The 14,616-nt window shown below is 54.1% G+C and overlaps 1 protein-coding gene across 1 annotated transcript; it reads left to right on the top strand.

Annotated features, from left to right (window-relative positions):
• The first annotated feature begins 2,844 nt into the window (after positions 1 to 2,844).
• ACRBP (acrosin binding protein) lies at positions 2,845 to 13,610 on the top strand. Its single transcript, XM_063393431.1, has 9 exons — positions 2,845 to 3,196; positions 6,146 to 6,240; positions 6,336 to 6,438; positions 6,654 to 6,993; positions 12,070 to 12,202; positions 12,382 to 12,561; positions 12,665 to 12,832; positions 12,908 to 12,994; positions 13,482 to 13,610. Exons 1-9 carry the CDS (start codon positions 2,845 to 2,847, stop codon positions 13,608 to 13,610), a joined length of 1,587 nt encoding a protein of 528 aa, XP_063249501.1.
• Positions 13,611 to 14,616: the final 1,006 nt, after the last annotated feature.

Genomic DNA, 14,616 nt, shown 5'->3' on the forward strand with positions numbered 1-14,616 from the left:
TTTTGCAGAGACTTGAAATGCAGGTGCCCCACAGCCAGCTGGCACACACCTCGTCAAACAGCACAGCACGGCCTCCTGCTCTCCCAGCCTCCAACCCTGCTGGGCACCTGCCAGAGACTCACTGGCTTCTACAGAGTCCACTTGTGGAACTAGGAGTTTTCTGAAGGATTCTGACAACCTGAACCAAGTCCAGGATGTGCTACAGTGCATGAGAAGTGCTGAGTAGCAAATATGTCCTCACATCTGTAACCACCTTTCTAAATAAACAGTGGGTCCCCACAGCATTGCTGCCAGAGCACCAACCAAGGGGGACTGCTTTGACAGGACCCCCTTCTTTTGCATTCCTTCATGTTTCCTGTTCTCATTTGCCATAAATCTCTTGCTGGCACATGGAGACACAGGCAGTGCAACCAGCACCTGCCAGATATCAAAAACACTGTGTGGCATAGCCCAGAGAAGCTGTGGGTGCCTCAACCCCTGGCAGTGTTCAAGGCCAGGTTGGCTGGGGCCCTGAGTAACCTGGGATAGTAGAAGGTGTCCCTGTTTGTGGCAGGGGGGTTGGAACTGGATGATCTTTAAGATCCCTTCCAACCCAAACCATTCTCCGATTCTCTGATTCCCTGAGTCTCTGATTCCCTGATTCCCTGATTCTGTGACATGCCACATCAGTGTGCTTTCCTTAGTCCCACACTGCCATCAGCCAGTGAGGTCAGCACTGAACTTCTCTGGGAAGCTGCTCAGTCAGGGTGACAGAGCTCAGCCTTGGCTCTTTTGTTGCAGAGAAAAGGAGGTGATTAACAGAGCTAGGGAGCTGAAGGCCCTGCAATTGTCTGAAATCCGCTAATAAGCAATATGTCTCAGGCTAAGTAATGGAAGGCTAGAACTGCCAAAAATATGCAAGCTCCAGCAGCGCTGCCTGTTTTAATATGAGTAGCAAGGGCAAGCTGGAAAAACCCTCCTGATCATGGTTTTCCTAAAGAGCTGCAAAAACATTCAAAATTCAGTGTTGTTTTTAAATGCTTCAGGCTCCTCAGAAACGCTTCTTTCCAACAAGACATCTTAGAGCAAACTACAGCTCGTCTCCTGCCAGGCTCCGCAGAGCTCTGTGCTGTCACCAGGCACCTTTGTATCACACTGCCGATTCGAGCGTTCACCCTGACGGCCCGAGGGGCCCCAGGGCAGCGGCAGGGGATGTGCCAGCCCCGCACCCGCGGCTGTCCCTGCGGCAGAGCCACCGGCATCCCCCGGCAGCGGCGGCAGCAGCAGCATCCCTGCGCGGCTGGCAGGGCTGTGCCCGCAGCCCCTCCCCGGTCCCGCCGGGGCTGACACGGTGCCGCCGTGCCAGCCTGACTCTGCCCACGCCTGCCCTTCCCGGAGCTGCTGCACCCAGCACTCTCCCGCCGCCTGCCCGCGGCCGTGTCTGTCTGTCCCGCCGGCATCGGGAGGTGCCCGAGGGGCGCTGTGCCCCGCACTCGAGGCGTCTCAGCACCGAGAAATGGGCATGGGCGCGGGTCTCCCTCAAAGTGCGTCCTCAGGGCTCTGGGCACTTCTGCTCCTGAACCCTCTGCCGGCAGCAGTGTTCCTGCTTTTTCCTGGGAAGGCTTTACTGCGCTCGGGACACCTGTGCCAACAGAGGAAGACCGGCGGGTGTTCCCTTGACTCCCCGGGAATTCAGCAAGGGGTGCGTCTGCCTGGGAGGGCTCAAGGCAGCCTCCCCCCACATTCTGAAGCGAGCTGCTGCTGGGACATTCCTGGGAAGGCATGGGCTGCTTCTGAAACCCCTGCAGATGGAGGAGATGTTGCTTCCATTCCCGCACATGAAACAATCTGGGGTGTAAGACACCCCATAGGTACCACTTTTGGTGTTCCCTCAGCCTCAGGTTAGCCTGGCCCGGCCTCGAATGCTGTTTGGGGTCGTCCCCAGCCACCACCGTGTCCCCAAACAGAGGGAGAAACTCCCGGTTTGGCTCCAGCTCCTCCTGGTCCCCGTGAGCCTGGCGTGTCCCCTCCCTGCGTGTGCCCGCGGGCGGTGCCAGGCCCGGGAATGGTTCCACCGTTGCCAGGGGCAGAACCCGGGAGCTCCGAGCTCCTGCGCCTGCCGCGCCCGCTGTGACAGTGACTTCCCGGCCACCCAGCAGCTCCAGGATGCTGCGGCCTGTGGCAGGCACACTGTGGCTCCTCTGGCTGCTGAGTAAGTGACTGTCCCCTCAGGGCCACGCTCAGCCTGGGGCTGGAACCCCTGTCCTGCTGCTGCCACCCCCCAAGGCCGTGTCACCCCCCTCAGCTCTGCTGGCCCCTGGGGGCTCTGGCAGGGGCCTGGGGTGGGGGACAGAGGATGGTGCGAGGCAGCCGGAGAGGGGGCCCAGCTGGGGGCAAGGAGGGGAGGGATGGAGGGATGGAGGGACAGAGGGATGGAAGGGATGGAAGGGATGGAAGGGATGGAGGGATGGAGGGATGTCGCCCTGGACAGGGATGTGCCCATAGCATGGTGCAGAGGGCAGGGGAGTCATCACCATTGTGGGTGCCTCTAGAGGCTGAAGATTTTGAGGGGAAACATTTTTAAAAAGGCACACCAACACTTCCCCCCCACCCCGCCCCACCCCCCAAAAAAAAAACAAAACCCAAACCCAAACAAAAAATGCAAAAAAGCTCAACCTCCCCTGACAAAAACACATACACACACATAAAGAGAAAACAACAAAACCAAAATCAAAATGCTTCCCCCCAATCCAGACCAAGCACATAATAAAACCTGACTTTTAAAGTTTCGGGGTTTTTTCCCTTCTTTGTGTTATTCCTCCCCCCCTTTTCCCTGGTGACCCCAGCACCCTGCAGGCAGGGGTGATGGTGGGAGACTTCAGGCCAGCATCTGAAGTGCTTGTCCCAGCACTCTGCTGTGTGCCAGCGGACAGGAGCAGGCCAGCCTGCCCTGCTCCTCCCGTCTCCGAGGCCAGCCCAGCCCACGGCACCGTGTGTCCCGCAGGTGTGCTGGCCCTGCCGGCGGCCGCCGCGGCGCCGCCGCTGCCGCCCGTGCCGGGCAGCCCGCTGTCGGACAGGGAGTACCAGCGCTTCTTCGAGAGGCTGCGCCCGCCCTGGCAGGCCAACACGCTGTGCCTGCTGCGCCAGGTGTACGGCTGCCTCAGCCCCACCATCCTGCTGCTGGACCAGGACGAGAACCACGGGGAAATCCCCAAGGGTAAGGGCATCCCCCACCGCCCGGCTCAGAGGAGCGGGCGGACCCTGCTGGAGCAGTGTGGCTGCTCCTCTGCCCCCAAGTGCCACCAGACTGTGGGAATGGGACAGAGGATTTGGGTTGGTCTGGGCTCTATAGCCCAAGGAGCAGCTTGGAGCTGACACTGGCACAACTAGAGCACACTGGCTTTTGTGGCCTTTCTGAGCACCCTTTCAGTGCTGCACCACTTTCCTGGAGGAAAAAATCCCACCTTTTCCCAAAGGCCAAGCCCTAACCTCCTAAGCAGGAATTTACATGGTTTTTCCCCTGCTCTATGTGCTGTCTTCCACCACCAAAAAGGGTTTGTCCTCTTGTAGGTTTCCTTCAAGCCCCTGTGAGCTGCTGAGACTTCTCCGATGTTACATTCCCCTGTGGGAATGGTCTCTCCCCGCTCAGGGACCCCTAGAGCTTGTACCATGTAGTTTGACCCTTCCTTCCCTTTCCATTGGCTGTGTCTCAATTTGCCCCTCCCTGGCAAGAGCTGAGAAAAGACCCTGTTACTCTGTGCACACCCTCTTTCCCTCTGGAGACCACCTGGAATAAACATCTTGATCTGCAGCTGAGGGTCAGAGCCTCTTTTGGGTCCTTTTTCCTGTCTATGAAATATTCCTCCAAAGCCTGAGAAGGCCTGAGCTAGCTTGGAACTTCAGAGGGGTTAAAAAGGAGGATTTATTTCACTCCTCTTCACCCAGCTGAGCAAGCACAGCTGTCCTAGCCTCCCTTTACAGGTTGTGGCTGAAAGCCATAGCCACTTTAGTGGCCCTTCCTTTCTCCACATCTCTGTTGGTGCGGTGGCAGGAGGAAAAACTGGCCAGAGTTTTGTCAAGCTCAGTGTAGCCCCTCATCTCTTACCAGCTCCTTCCAGCTTCACCTGAGAGCTGGTTAATGCAGAATCTTGGCTCACGGCCTCTCGTAGTTCTTTAAGAAAACTTGAGATGATAAGCTGCCTTTTTAAGTGTTTAACATTTCAGGAGCCAAGAAACATCCCAGTTCAGAAAGCACCATAGCAACAGCACCCTTCAGATCTCTGCAGTCATATTTTCCCTGCACCCCTGCATCAGAGAATTTAAGTGGTATAATTATATCTGTGCAGCTGAAAAACTTGGGACTACTTCTGTTGTATTTTTCTTCAGAGGAAAAAAAAATAGGAGCAATTTTCTCATAAAAAAATATGTCTTTATATTTAGATATGAACGTCAATGAGCTGAATGATCAGCCAACTGCGCTCATTTGGACTGCAGCTGGAGGGCAACTATTTCTTGCTGGTTTCTGCAGCTGTGTTGGGGGAACGAGTCCCACCCCACATCACCAGACCCAGGGATGGGTCCTGTGCTTCTCACTCACTTTTGGGCACCTGCAATCCACCATGCCATGGTGCTGTGTGCACCCAGGGTCTGCCTCTGGTTTCTCTCCTCGTGGTGCCCAATTCCCCAGCACTGTTCTTTGTCCTGTCCAGCCACAGTGCCCCTGGTGCTTCCTTCAGAGACTCAGTTGTCAAGAACAGAAGCATCTGGGAATGCCAGAAGATGGGACAGTTTTGCAGTTTGCCCTCTTTACCTTCTTTTCTCCCATCCCTCAGTCTAACACACCTATCCAGCAGAATTTATTCCCTTTTGTGTTACCTTTTTTCCAGTTTGGGGGCTATTTTGGCACATTGCAGCCAGGGTGAGAGGTGGAACAGATGTGGCAGAGTGTGTGCCCTCTCATGTTTAGCCCCTGCTGTCCTCACAGAGCTGTGGCAGTGCTGTCTACATCCAGCTATCCACGAGCATTAATTGTGCCCATTCAGGTGTGGTGCTGAGGAAGGCAGGCAGTCACCTTGTGCTTTAAACACAGGATCTGGAGTGCTCCCTACAATACCTTGTGCTTTAAACAAGGGATGGGCTGGGGTTCTGGAGTTTTCTCTGCAAGTTGGGTGTTTTTCTGGGCTGGCATCCTGCTGGATATCTGAAATTCTACTTTTGATGGCGCAGCTGTTTGCTCAGCACAAGAAGTGAGTGCAGGGTAAAGGATGGTGCAAAGGATGAGCAGTATCAGGAGAGCAGTGCAATCTCACTGCTAATGCCCTCCCTCTCAGCCAGCACTTCCCCTATTCTCACAGGGCTGGCTGTGCCAGCCAGGCTATGCGCTCCTAAAGCAGAGGGATCACAAGATCACCCAGTTCTTCAAGGTTTTCTGCTCTCCTGCATGTCCTTGGCTTTCCTGCAATCGCTGCAAGAGCTGCAGCTCTGGAGTCAGCGTGTTGGCAGTGCTGGCCAAGACTGCAGAGTATATGTGTACAGGCACAGGCTTTGCCAACAGCATCCTGGCCCCAGGGACCCTCCTCCATCCCTGCAAGGCTGCAATCAATGTCAAATTTTATTGCCCTGAAGAATTTGTCTCCTCTGGAGCCATCTGCCTGGAGAAGCTGTGGCAGTCCCATCCCTGACCCAGCAAGACCAGGCTGGGTGGATCTTTGGACAGCCTGGTCCAGTAGAAGGAGTCCCTACACATGGCAGAGGACTTGGAATTTGATGATCTATAAGGACCCTTCCAAACCAAACCATTGTCTGATTCTCTGGTGCTCCTAGGCCTGGTCTGGTCATCTTTTTAATCTGTTACATCACAACTTGCCCTTTTTCTCTTTTTTAAACCCAGCAAGGACTAATAACAGAAGCATCAGATCCTGGAAACAGGAAGTTTGTGTCTCTGTCACAGGGAAGATGACTGTGTGAGAAAGGGCAGGAGGACAAAGTGAAACCCTCAGGGGGCTGGAGGGAAAAGAGATGTGGTACCTGGAATTGGGAGCTCTGGCAGCCCAAGGCCTGGGGGCACACAGCTTGGACTTTCCCTGCATCCACGAGCTGCCACCTGAAAGAGTCCCCATCTCCTGGTGCACCCAGGCCTGCCACCACCCCACATCTCTATCCCTAGGGCCGGTCTGCTCTGAATTCCCAGAGGTGGTGCAGTTCCAGAGCTTCTGCCAGTTCGCCCAGTATCGCTGCCTCAAACAGCAGTTCTTTGTCAAGGTGAGGAGGGGGGCAGTGTCTCTTGGGGGTGGGAGGGTGAGGAGGAAGGGAGGATAACACAGTGAGAGTCGTGTTTCTGCCTCCCCTCCCCACAGCGAGTCCCGTGCTCGGGCCGGTCTCTGGCAAGGCCTCTCCCGACGGAGCCGTCCAGCACCGCCACCTCCTCGGCAGCGGGCAGAGGCTCCCCTGTCACACAAGGTACGGCTGTCCCGAGCTCTGCTGGCACCCCTGCTCACCTGCTGGTCCCCTGCAGCCACTCTCCACCCCTGCAGCTTTCTGCCTGGCCTCCAAACGCCGCCCCCGGGTGCTCCCCCCCTGTGTGTGAGCTCTCAGAAGCAGCTTTTCTGTCGCTGCTGATGCCCTGCTGCAGGACAGTGTGGAAAGCCTTCTCAAGTTCTCTCATGCACTGCCAGGTCAGACTCCACGGCCGACGGAACGCCCCACAGCCACGGCAGGAGTGCCCACAGCCACGGCAGGAGTGCTCACAGCCACGGCAGGAGTGCCCACAGCCACGGCAGGAGTGCCCACACCCTGGCAGAAGGGCAGGACCATGCACACACCAACTCCCTGGGCTGCCACCTCACCCTCCAGGGTGGAATCCCTTGATGACCAAAGCCTGAGGAAAAGCATCTGGCATCTGATCCATTCGGCCCTCTCCTTGGATGCATCCTTGGACACCAAGGACTCCTCTTTGAACTTCACCAGCTCAGGCCTGGGACCCACATCAGCGCAGCAAATCCCCCCCCGAGGCAGGTGAGGACGAGTCTGCTCCTTCTGGGTACCACAGGCCACCCGTGCAGGGCTGTCCCTGTGCACACTGGGCAGCAGCCCCAGGCCATCCATGTCCCTGCTCAGAGTGGGTGGTGAGTGTGGGCAAGTGTTCTGGAGCAAGCTGGCCCGTCCAGAGCAGGAATGCACCTGGGGAGCCCCCAGGCACCCCTCGCTCCAGCACAGAGGGAGCAGGGAAAGGGTGATCCAGCACTGTTAGTGCCTGAAAATGGCACTGTACTTGCATCCTGAGCAAAGTGAGTTTAGTCTGGGCCTGAGCTGCAGGCAGGGCTTTGTCCCACGCCTGTGTATCCCCACACTGTGGCCATCTGCACTATGCAATCACCTCTGCACTCCTCCTCCTCCAAACACACATCCCACGAGTCTGGGTGATGTGCAGAAATAGCATTCTTGCAAACACAGGTCCTTGGGATATGTCTCGCTGTGCTCCTTGCCTCTCTGTGTGCAAGATGAAACAGATCTTTCTTAAAGCAGCCTGACCTGAGGAACACTTCCAGGAGTGTTCTGTCCTCACCTAAGGGGAGCAATAGCAGCCCTGGGCTAGGAAACAGCCAGGAGCAAAAAGCTGTGCAGGGCCACCACTTCTCCTCGAGCACGTGCACCTCTCTGCACTCTGGATGTGTGCACAGCTCTTCCTAGGGTCTTTCTGGTTCCCCATTCTGGTTTTGGAGGCAGCAGTTCAGCGTGGGGCCCTGCCCCAGGCCAGCTTGCTGCAGGCCTTTCATACACCCTCCTCAGTTCTCTGGCCTAGGGATGCGTCAGGAGCTTGTTGAGCTCTCCTCTGCTGGCCTGCCACGATCTTTTTGCCTCTGTCCTCAGGTAGCTGGGGCTGGTGACAGAGAAAAGATCTGCAAAAGGATATTATGCTTTCACTCAAATTTACTCTTTGATCCTTTAGTACCTTGTGGCGGAGGACCATTTGCTTTGACTGACATGCAAATAGTATTTTGCTTACCAAGAGAAAAAAAAAAGAGTGTCTAGATGTGGTTTTCTTGGAGAAGTCATTTTGGTTTCGCTCTCTTGCTGGCCGGTGATGTTCCCGTAAGCACACAGATTTTGTGCCTGATTGCACATCTGTGGTTTCTCTTGAACATGCTGCTTACCGCTGCCACAGTGCAGCCAGAGATTCCACTGCTGCACGTAAAGATGAATTGCATCATGTTGTTAAAGCCACAACTGTCTTCTTGCAAGCCTCTAACATATGTCATCATCCTTCCTAATATTCTAGGAGGCTTTCACCGCCCAGAAAAAGTTTTCCTGGCGTATGTGCTCTCAGGCAAAATTGTGTTTCGTTGAGGATTTCGCTCTCCCTGCCTCTGAAACTGAGCCTTGCTGTGATCGAGTTCTGCTGGGATTACTGGGGGACTGCTGTGATTGCAGATGACACTCACTGTTCTGCAGAGTTTCTCAAAGACACTAATGCTGACTGTGTGTCTGTGACTGGCAGCCGAGCCCCATCCATCATGCTAAGCAAGGCTTAAACCCCACTGAGGATAAAAAGGGGAGATAGACCGCGCCTGTCGGCTTTGCCACAGCCCGTCTCCTCGCAGAGGGACTTCAAAGCATGACCTAAAAAAGGGGCAAAGTGCCTGGAGGCATTTCCATTCCAGCAGGAGGAGCAGTGCTGGTGGGACTGGTCGCTGTGCACAGGTGCCATTCAGCATCTGGTTTAACACACGGTGGGCAGGGCTGCGATGGGCACAGATCCCAGAGCCCCGTGTCTTCCCTAGGGTCTTACGTCCAGCAGAACATCCATCCTTCTCATTCATCCCTTGGGGCACTGAGGCTTTCATAGTGCCCGATGAGGCCAGCTGTGATCTTTAGAGGGAGACAGGGCAAGGGCAGCAATACAGGAAGAATCTTGCAGCACTTTTCTATGGTCTTTCTGGTAGCGGTGAATCATTGGGCGGGAGGGGGAATTGACAATTATTGCACCTATTTTCTATTTTTAGTCCTCATTGTGCTCTCTGCCTCATTTCCCAGTATTTCCTCTCCTCAGAGTTAACCTCTAAACCATGATTCAGTCTTGCAATAAGCTAAAGAGAGCTCCGTAGCCCTTACTTTACAAACCCCGTGCAACTCCCATTTTCTGCAGCAACTTTCAGTGTCCCTTTAAAACACCCCCAGGTTCCTGTTCTGTGCACCAAGTGATGGGATTCAGCATTTCCGTACAGGGAAGCACATCAGCCTCCCTTGCCTGCTTTTCTGTTTGCAAAGGAATTGCATTTGCCCTTTTTCCCAGAGCTTCCCACTGTTGTGTCATTTGTCAGCTACAACCCCTACGCCTCTTTCAGCATCACGGCTGTCCCAGATCCAGATCTTTTTCTGTTGGGATCCAGATCTTATTCTGTTGGGATTCACATGTGGATGCTCACCCATGGTTCACGTGAACCCAGCTTCCCCTGCAAGGCTGCTCCGAGCCCTCTCAGAATCCCAGAACTGTTAGGCCTGGAGATCTGTCAATCCCCTGCCAAGGAGGAGTCACATACAGCAGGTGACACAAGAACCTGTCCAGGTTTTGCCTGTCTTCAGAGGGAGACTCCATAACCTCTCTGGACAGCCTGTCCCAGTGCTCTGACACCCTCAATGTAAAGAAGTTCTTCCTGATGCTGAGGTGGAACTTTTTGTGTTTTGATTTATGGCCACTGCTCCTCATCCTATGACCACTGGAAAGAGTCTGGCACCATCCTCTTGGCACCCACCCTTGAGATATTTATCTGCAGTGAGAGATACCTACACTCCTGGTGACTCCTCCTCCTCCTGCTGCTTTACCCCTCCAAACAGCCCTTGTGGTGCTTATCTACTTCGACCCCAGAGCCCTTCATTTTAAGGCCAGCCCCTTCATTAAAAATAACATGCCCAGAAAAAAACCCCTCTTTTTGAATTATCATCACCCATAACCAGCCCTGGTATGCAGTCAAAGATCTTTTTTGCTCTTTCTGAAGCTGTTAAGAGTGGCTTTTTCATAACTGGTTTTAGTTTCCTGCAGCAACCCTCCTAAATCAGAAGTTACCAAGTGCTAGAAAGCTGCTGTTGGCTCCTTATCTTCTCTTCTCCTCGCCTCAGGAGCTCAGTATCAGGAAGGTTCAGCAGCTGAAAGCTAATGGCCCAAATCCTTGTCCTTACCTGGCGGGAGAGGCGGGTGCTGCTCACCAGCACTCTTCAGAGATACCACTGAAGCAGGCTCTGTGGGCCCTTTCCCATCCTGAGATGCTAAACTATGATAAGCTGTTATCTGAAGTTTTCTCTTTTGCCTTGGATCAATTACTTGATCTCAGCCCACAGATTCTTCTTAATCCTGGGGGGTTTTTTCACATTCCCTTTGGCTCTTTGCCTCGCAGTACCTGTTGGTCTTTTTCCAGAGCAGCGGTTAGGACAATAAAATGCAGAGGTACTAAGCTGGGGAGGGATTTGCATTAGGAAATGGCTTTAGATAGACCCATCCCTTTCCCTGAAGCATGGTGAAAGCTCTGTGCATCCACAAACAGCTCAGCAGTGTGTCAGCGAGTGGAGAGAACCAGCAGCAGTGCTGTTATACTCACCCAGAGGCAGTAAATCAGCTCATAAATTTGCAACTGTGAGGCCAGAAAACCTCACAGCAGAGATGGAGAACAGAGATAGAGGAGGAAAAGGATGTGGCAGAGAGCATAGCAGAATTTCTTGGTAAACTCGGGATGGTGGCACAACAGTTCTCTGTGAGGCTCATCTCTTTCAGCATTCAGGTCTAGGAACTGCCCTGATCCTGCACCCTGACCTTCCTGCTCAGCACAGACATCATGTCTGGTGAGCCTCAAAGAAAACAACAGTGCTATGTGGTAGAGCCACGGAGTCCTCTCCTAACAGAAGTTTGGGATATCTTTTTGAAGTCTCCAAACTGTGGAGAAAGCACCCATCAGCTCTTCCCATGCTCAACCCCCTTGGTGTCAGGAAGATGAAGTTTGCTTCTGGTTTGAATGGACCTTGCCCCAAATTCCAGTCACCAAAAGTCACTACTCTTCCACCTCCTGACAAGGAGAGCTTTCCAGCTGAAGCTCTCTTTGGTAAAAAGGGGCTGAGTGACTGAGTGGGTACCCACTGGGGTCTTTGCTCAGCTGAGTGATGCTTTTTTAGCTTTTATCTCTAGGTGAAAGTTTTCAGGCCTTAGGAAATCTCATCTTCGTGACCTTCCTTCCGGTTCTCCACCTCTTCTTTATTTATTTTTTTTTTTTTTTGTAATGCTAATCTGAAGGTCTCCAAGAAGTTTCAGCTGTTCTCAGGAAAGCTTGTCCATACATGTTAGCCCATGTGGATTTTAAGAGCATTTTAACATAAGCAGTTGCTGCTCTTCTTTACTCTCTGTCAGATCAAAGTTAGTGTGTTTATCACTGCCTTTGTTTCCAGATACAAGAGGCAAATATCTAATGAGCATGTTTACCTCTTCTGCATCATTGACGATGATTGAAACCAGCCATCCCTGTCTGCTAACAGTTCTGTACCATGTTTACAAATTCCATTGTTCCTAAGAGATCCCAAATATTCTCATTGCTCTGGTCCTGTTGTCCTTAAATTTTCTACTTTCAGCTACCCATATCACTTTGGATGAACAGTTAGTTCATGGTCAACAAGTTTTTCCCCGTTTCTGTCAAACACTTGGGAGGCAGACTCAATACGTGACATCCTCCAGACCCAAGCGGGGCTGCCCAACGTTCAACACTCAGCAGATCTAACAAACACCTCCTCACTGTGCACTCAGATGGATGAAATCAGGCAGCAGCTGCTGCAGGGGCCCTGGGAAAGCTCTTCAAGCTGTGCTCCTCATCCAGTCCCTCTCACATGCCCCCAAATGCACAGCAACCCCTGTGTACCCTCTGTGTCACACAGGCGTGTACAGACCCTGCAGAGAGCCCCATTCCTCTCTGCAGCTTAGCCAGGAGTTCAAGGTTTCTTCGGGAAGGGATTTTTTGCTTTGTTCTGGGGTAGTTTTCAGTTTCTAACTAAAGATGCACCTCTTCAGTTTGTGACAAGGAATGAGATGACTCCCTCCTTCCCTTTCTCTGTCAGCCTTCTAGCCCTGCAGAACGACGAGGCAGTGCTGGTCCTGTGCTATGCAGTGCTGGAGGGAAACTGCCTCTCATCAATGCTCACCATGGCCTGGAAGGAGATGGAAAAAAGAGTCTTTGGGTTTGGAGACTCGGTAAAGACACCAATGTCCACCTCTGGCCCCACTGTGTGCGGGCCACCTCCTGAGAGAAGCCAACCTGGGTGACCAGGGAGGCAGGCTCCAAGCCAGGAATAGGGGAACTCCTCAGCCTCCTCTTTTGGGAGGTTCTGAGTCTCTTTTTCCCTCCTGACTCCCCACTGGATGCACCCCAGGTGTGTGACAACCTCGGGCGGCACCACGTGGACCTGTGCCCCGACTGTGCCTTCTGCTCGCTGAAGAGGGAGCAGTGCCAGAACATCGAGACCCTGAACCGCATTCCCTGCGACTCGGGCAGCTTCTCCACCTACATCAACCCTCAGATCTCGTCCCAGTACGAGGATGAAGAGGGCAAGGTACCCAGCCAGCCGAATGTCCTGCTGCCCTCTCAGGAGGAGAGGACTGGGAGCTGGGAAGCAGAGGAAGGAGCACGGCTCACTTTATCCCACCCCTTTGCAGTCCAAGTCCTCAGAGACCCTGGAGGACTATGACATGGACTTTTTGAGTGGGACGAATTTGGAGTACTGGTGCAGCCGGATGGCCATCTATGGCTGTAAGGACCCTGCCGTATCCTTCTGGCTGAAGGTAGACTATGACGCCTTCGAAGACGGCGATGGCTCAGGAAAGGTGGGTGACCATCAGTGGGTGTTCCCATCCCTCCTTCTCCTCTTCCTTCTCTGACCTTCCTTCCCTTGTCCCCAGATCTGTGACTCGAGCGGAGTTAAGCATCCCAACTACTGCATGTTCAAGAGCTACCAGTGCCTCCTGAAGAACATCTACAACGAGAGGGTGAGAAGCAGCCCTGCTGCCTTTTGCACAGCCTGCTCTTCCACGGCTGGCCCCTCCACAGCCAGCCCCAAGTCCCTGCTGGACTCCCTGGCACACTGCTTTACCTTCTAGGATGACAGACTGGCTGTGTTTGGGGGAGGTGGGGGGACAAACAGTGGCCCCAGCACAACTGGGGTGTCATTGGTGGGTGGGATTTGCACAAATGATGTGAGAGGGATGATATCCCTGTATATCCCTGAAGGGCAGGATCTCCCCCCTCTGCTGGGATCTTCCTAGGCAGTAACAAAACCCCAAATCACCAGAGCAGGACAGAGGACGGCCTGCATCCTGGCAAACACATAGTTTAGCTGTCAGTTCAGCTGGTCCTCCCCTCTCCCCCCATGCTCCCATCATCCCAGCCTCCAGCTGCCATCCGTCGTGGAGGTCTCTTTCCCTGGGGAAGGCTGGGCCGTGGTACCGCTCCGACGAGCCCCGGCTGTCCTTGCAGGTGACCCGCGTGGAATGCAAGCCCAACAAGACCTACCAGGTGCTGAGTGCCAAGGAGGGAGACAAGGAGGTGCAGCTGTGGCAAGCGAGGTTCCAGAGGCTCTCCAGGCAGCAATCAAAAAATGATTAAAGTTTGTAAAGACCTTCAAGATAGTCAAGGCCTTTGACCAAATACCTCTAAACCATACCACAAACTGCCATGTCTACTTGTTTTTTGAACACTTCCAGAGGTAGTGACTCCACCACTTCCCTGGGGAGCCTGTTCCAATGCCTGACCACCCTTTCAGTGAAGAAAATTTTTTCATAATATCTGCCTGAACCTCCCCTGGCACAGCTTGGAACCCATTTCCTCTTGTCCCATTGCTGGTTGCCTGGGAGAAGAGACCAACTCCCACCTGGCTGCAGCCTCCTTTCAGGAAGCTGTAGAGAGTGATCAGGGCTCCCCTGAGCCTCCTTTGCTCTAGGCTAAACAACCCCACCTCCTTTAGCCACTCCAGACCCCTCACAGGCTTTGTTGCCCTTCTCTGGACTCACTCCAGCCCCTCCATGTCTTTTTTGCAGTGAAGGGCCCAGAACTGGACACAGCACTCGAGGTGTGGCCTCAGCAGTGCCGAGTACAGAGGGACAATCCCTGCCCTGCTCCTGCTGGCCACACCATTGCTGATCCAGGCCTGGTGCCCTTGGCCTTCCTGCCCACCTGGGCACAGCTGGCTCATGTTCAGCTGCTGTCACCAGCACCCCCAGGTCCTTTTCCTCTGGGCAGCTTCCCAGCCACTCTGCCTCCAGCCTGTGGTGCTGCCTGGGGCTGTTCTGACTGAAAAGCAGGACCTGGCACTTGGCCTTACTGAACCTCACACAATTGTCCTCAGCCCATGGATCCAGGCTGTCCAGATCCCCCTGCAGAGCCCTCCTGCCCTCCAGCAGACCAACACTCCCACCCAGCTCGGTGTCTCCTGCACACTGAGTGAGGGTGCCCTCGATCCCCTCATCCAGACCCCTGATAAGGTCCTTAGACAGGACTGGCCCAGTCCTGAGCCCTGGGGAGCCCCACTGGTGACCAGGTGGGTGTAAATCCACCCACACAGCCCTCCAGGCCACACAGCCCAGCACAGCATGCACTGTTGACGCCATGGGCT

Source organism: Prinia subflava, chromosome 3, assembly GCF_021018805.1.
Source record: "Prinia subflava isolate CZ2003 ecotype Zambia chromosome 3, Cam_Psub_1.2, whole genome shotgun sequence".
Lineage (NCBI taxonomy): Eukaryota > Metazoa > Chordata > Aves > Passeriformes > Cisticolidae > Prinia > Prinia subflava.

Bases quoted from the DNA above. Each gene is read 5' to 3' on its own strand.
- ACRBP (XM_063393431.1), top strand. From the start codon at position 2,845: ATGGTGGGAGACTTCAGGCCAGCATCTGAAGTGCTTGTCCCAGCACTC. The intron at 6,241-6,335 runs GTGAGGAGGGGG...CCCTCCCCACAG, and splicing joins AACAGCAGTTCTTTGTCAAG to CGAGTCCCGTGCTCGGGCCG. The intron at 6,994-12,069 runs GTGAGGACGAGT...TTTCTCTGTCAG, and splicing joins CAAATCCCCCCCCGAGGCAG to CCTTCTAGCCCTGCAGAACG.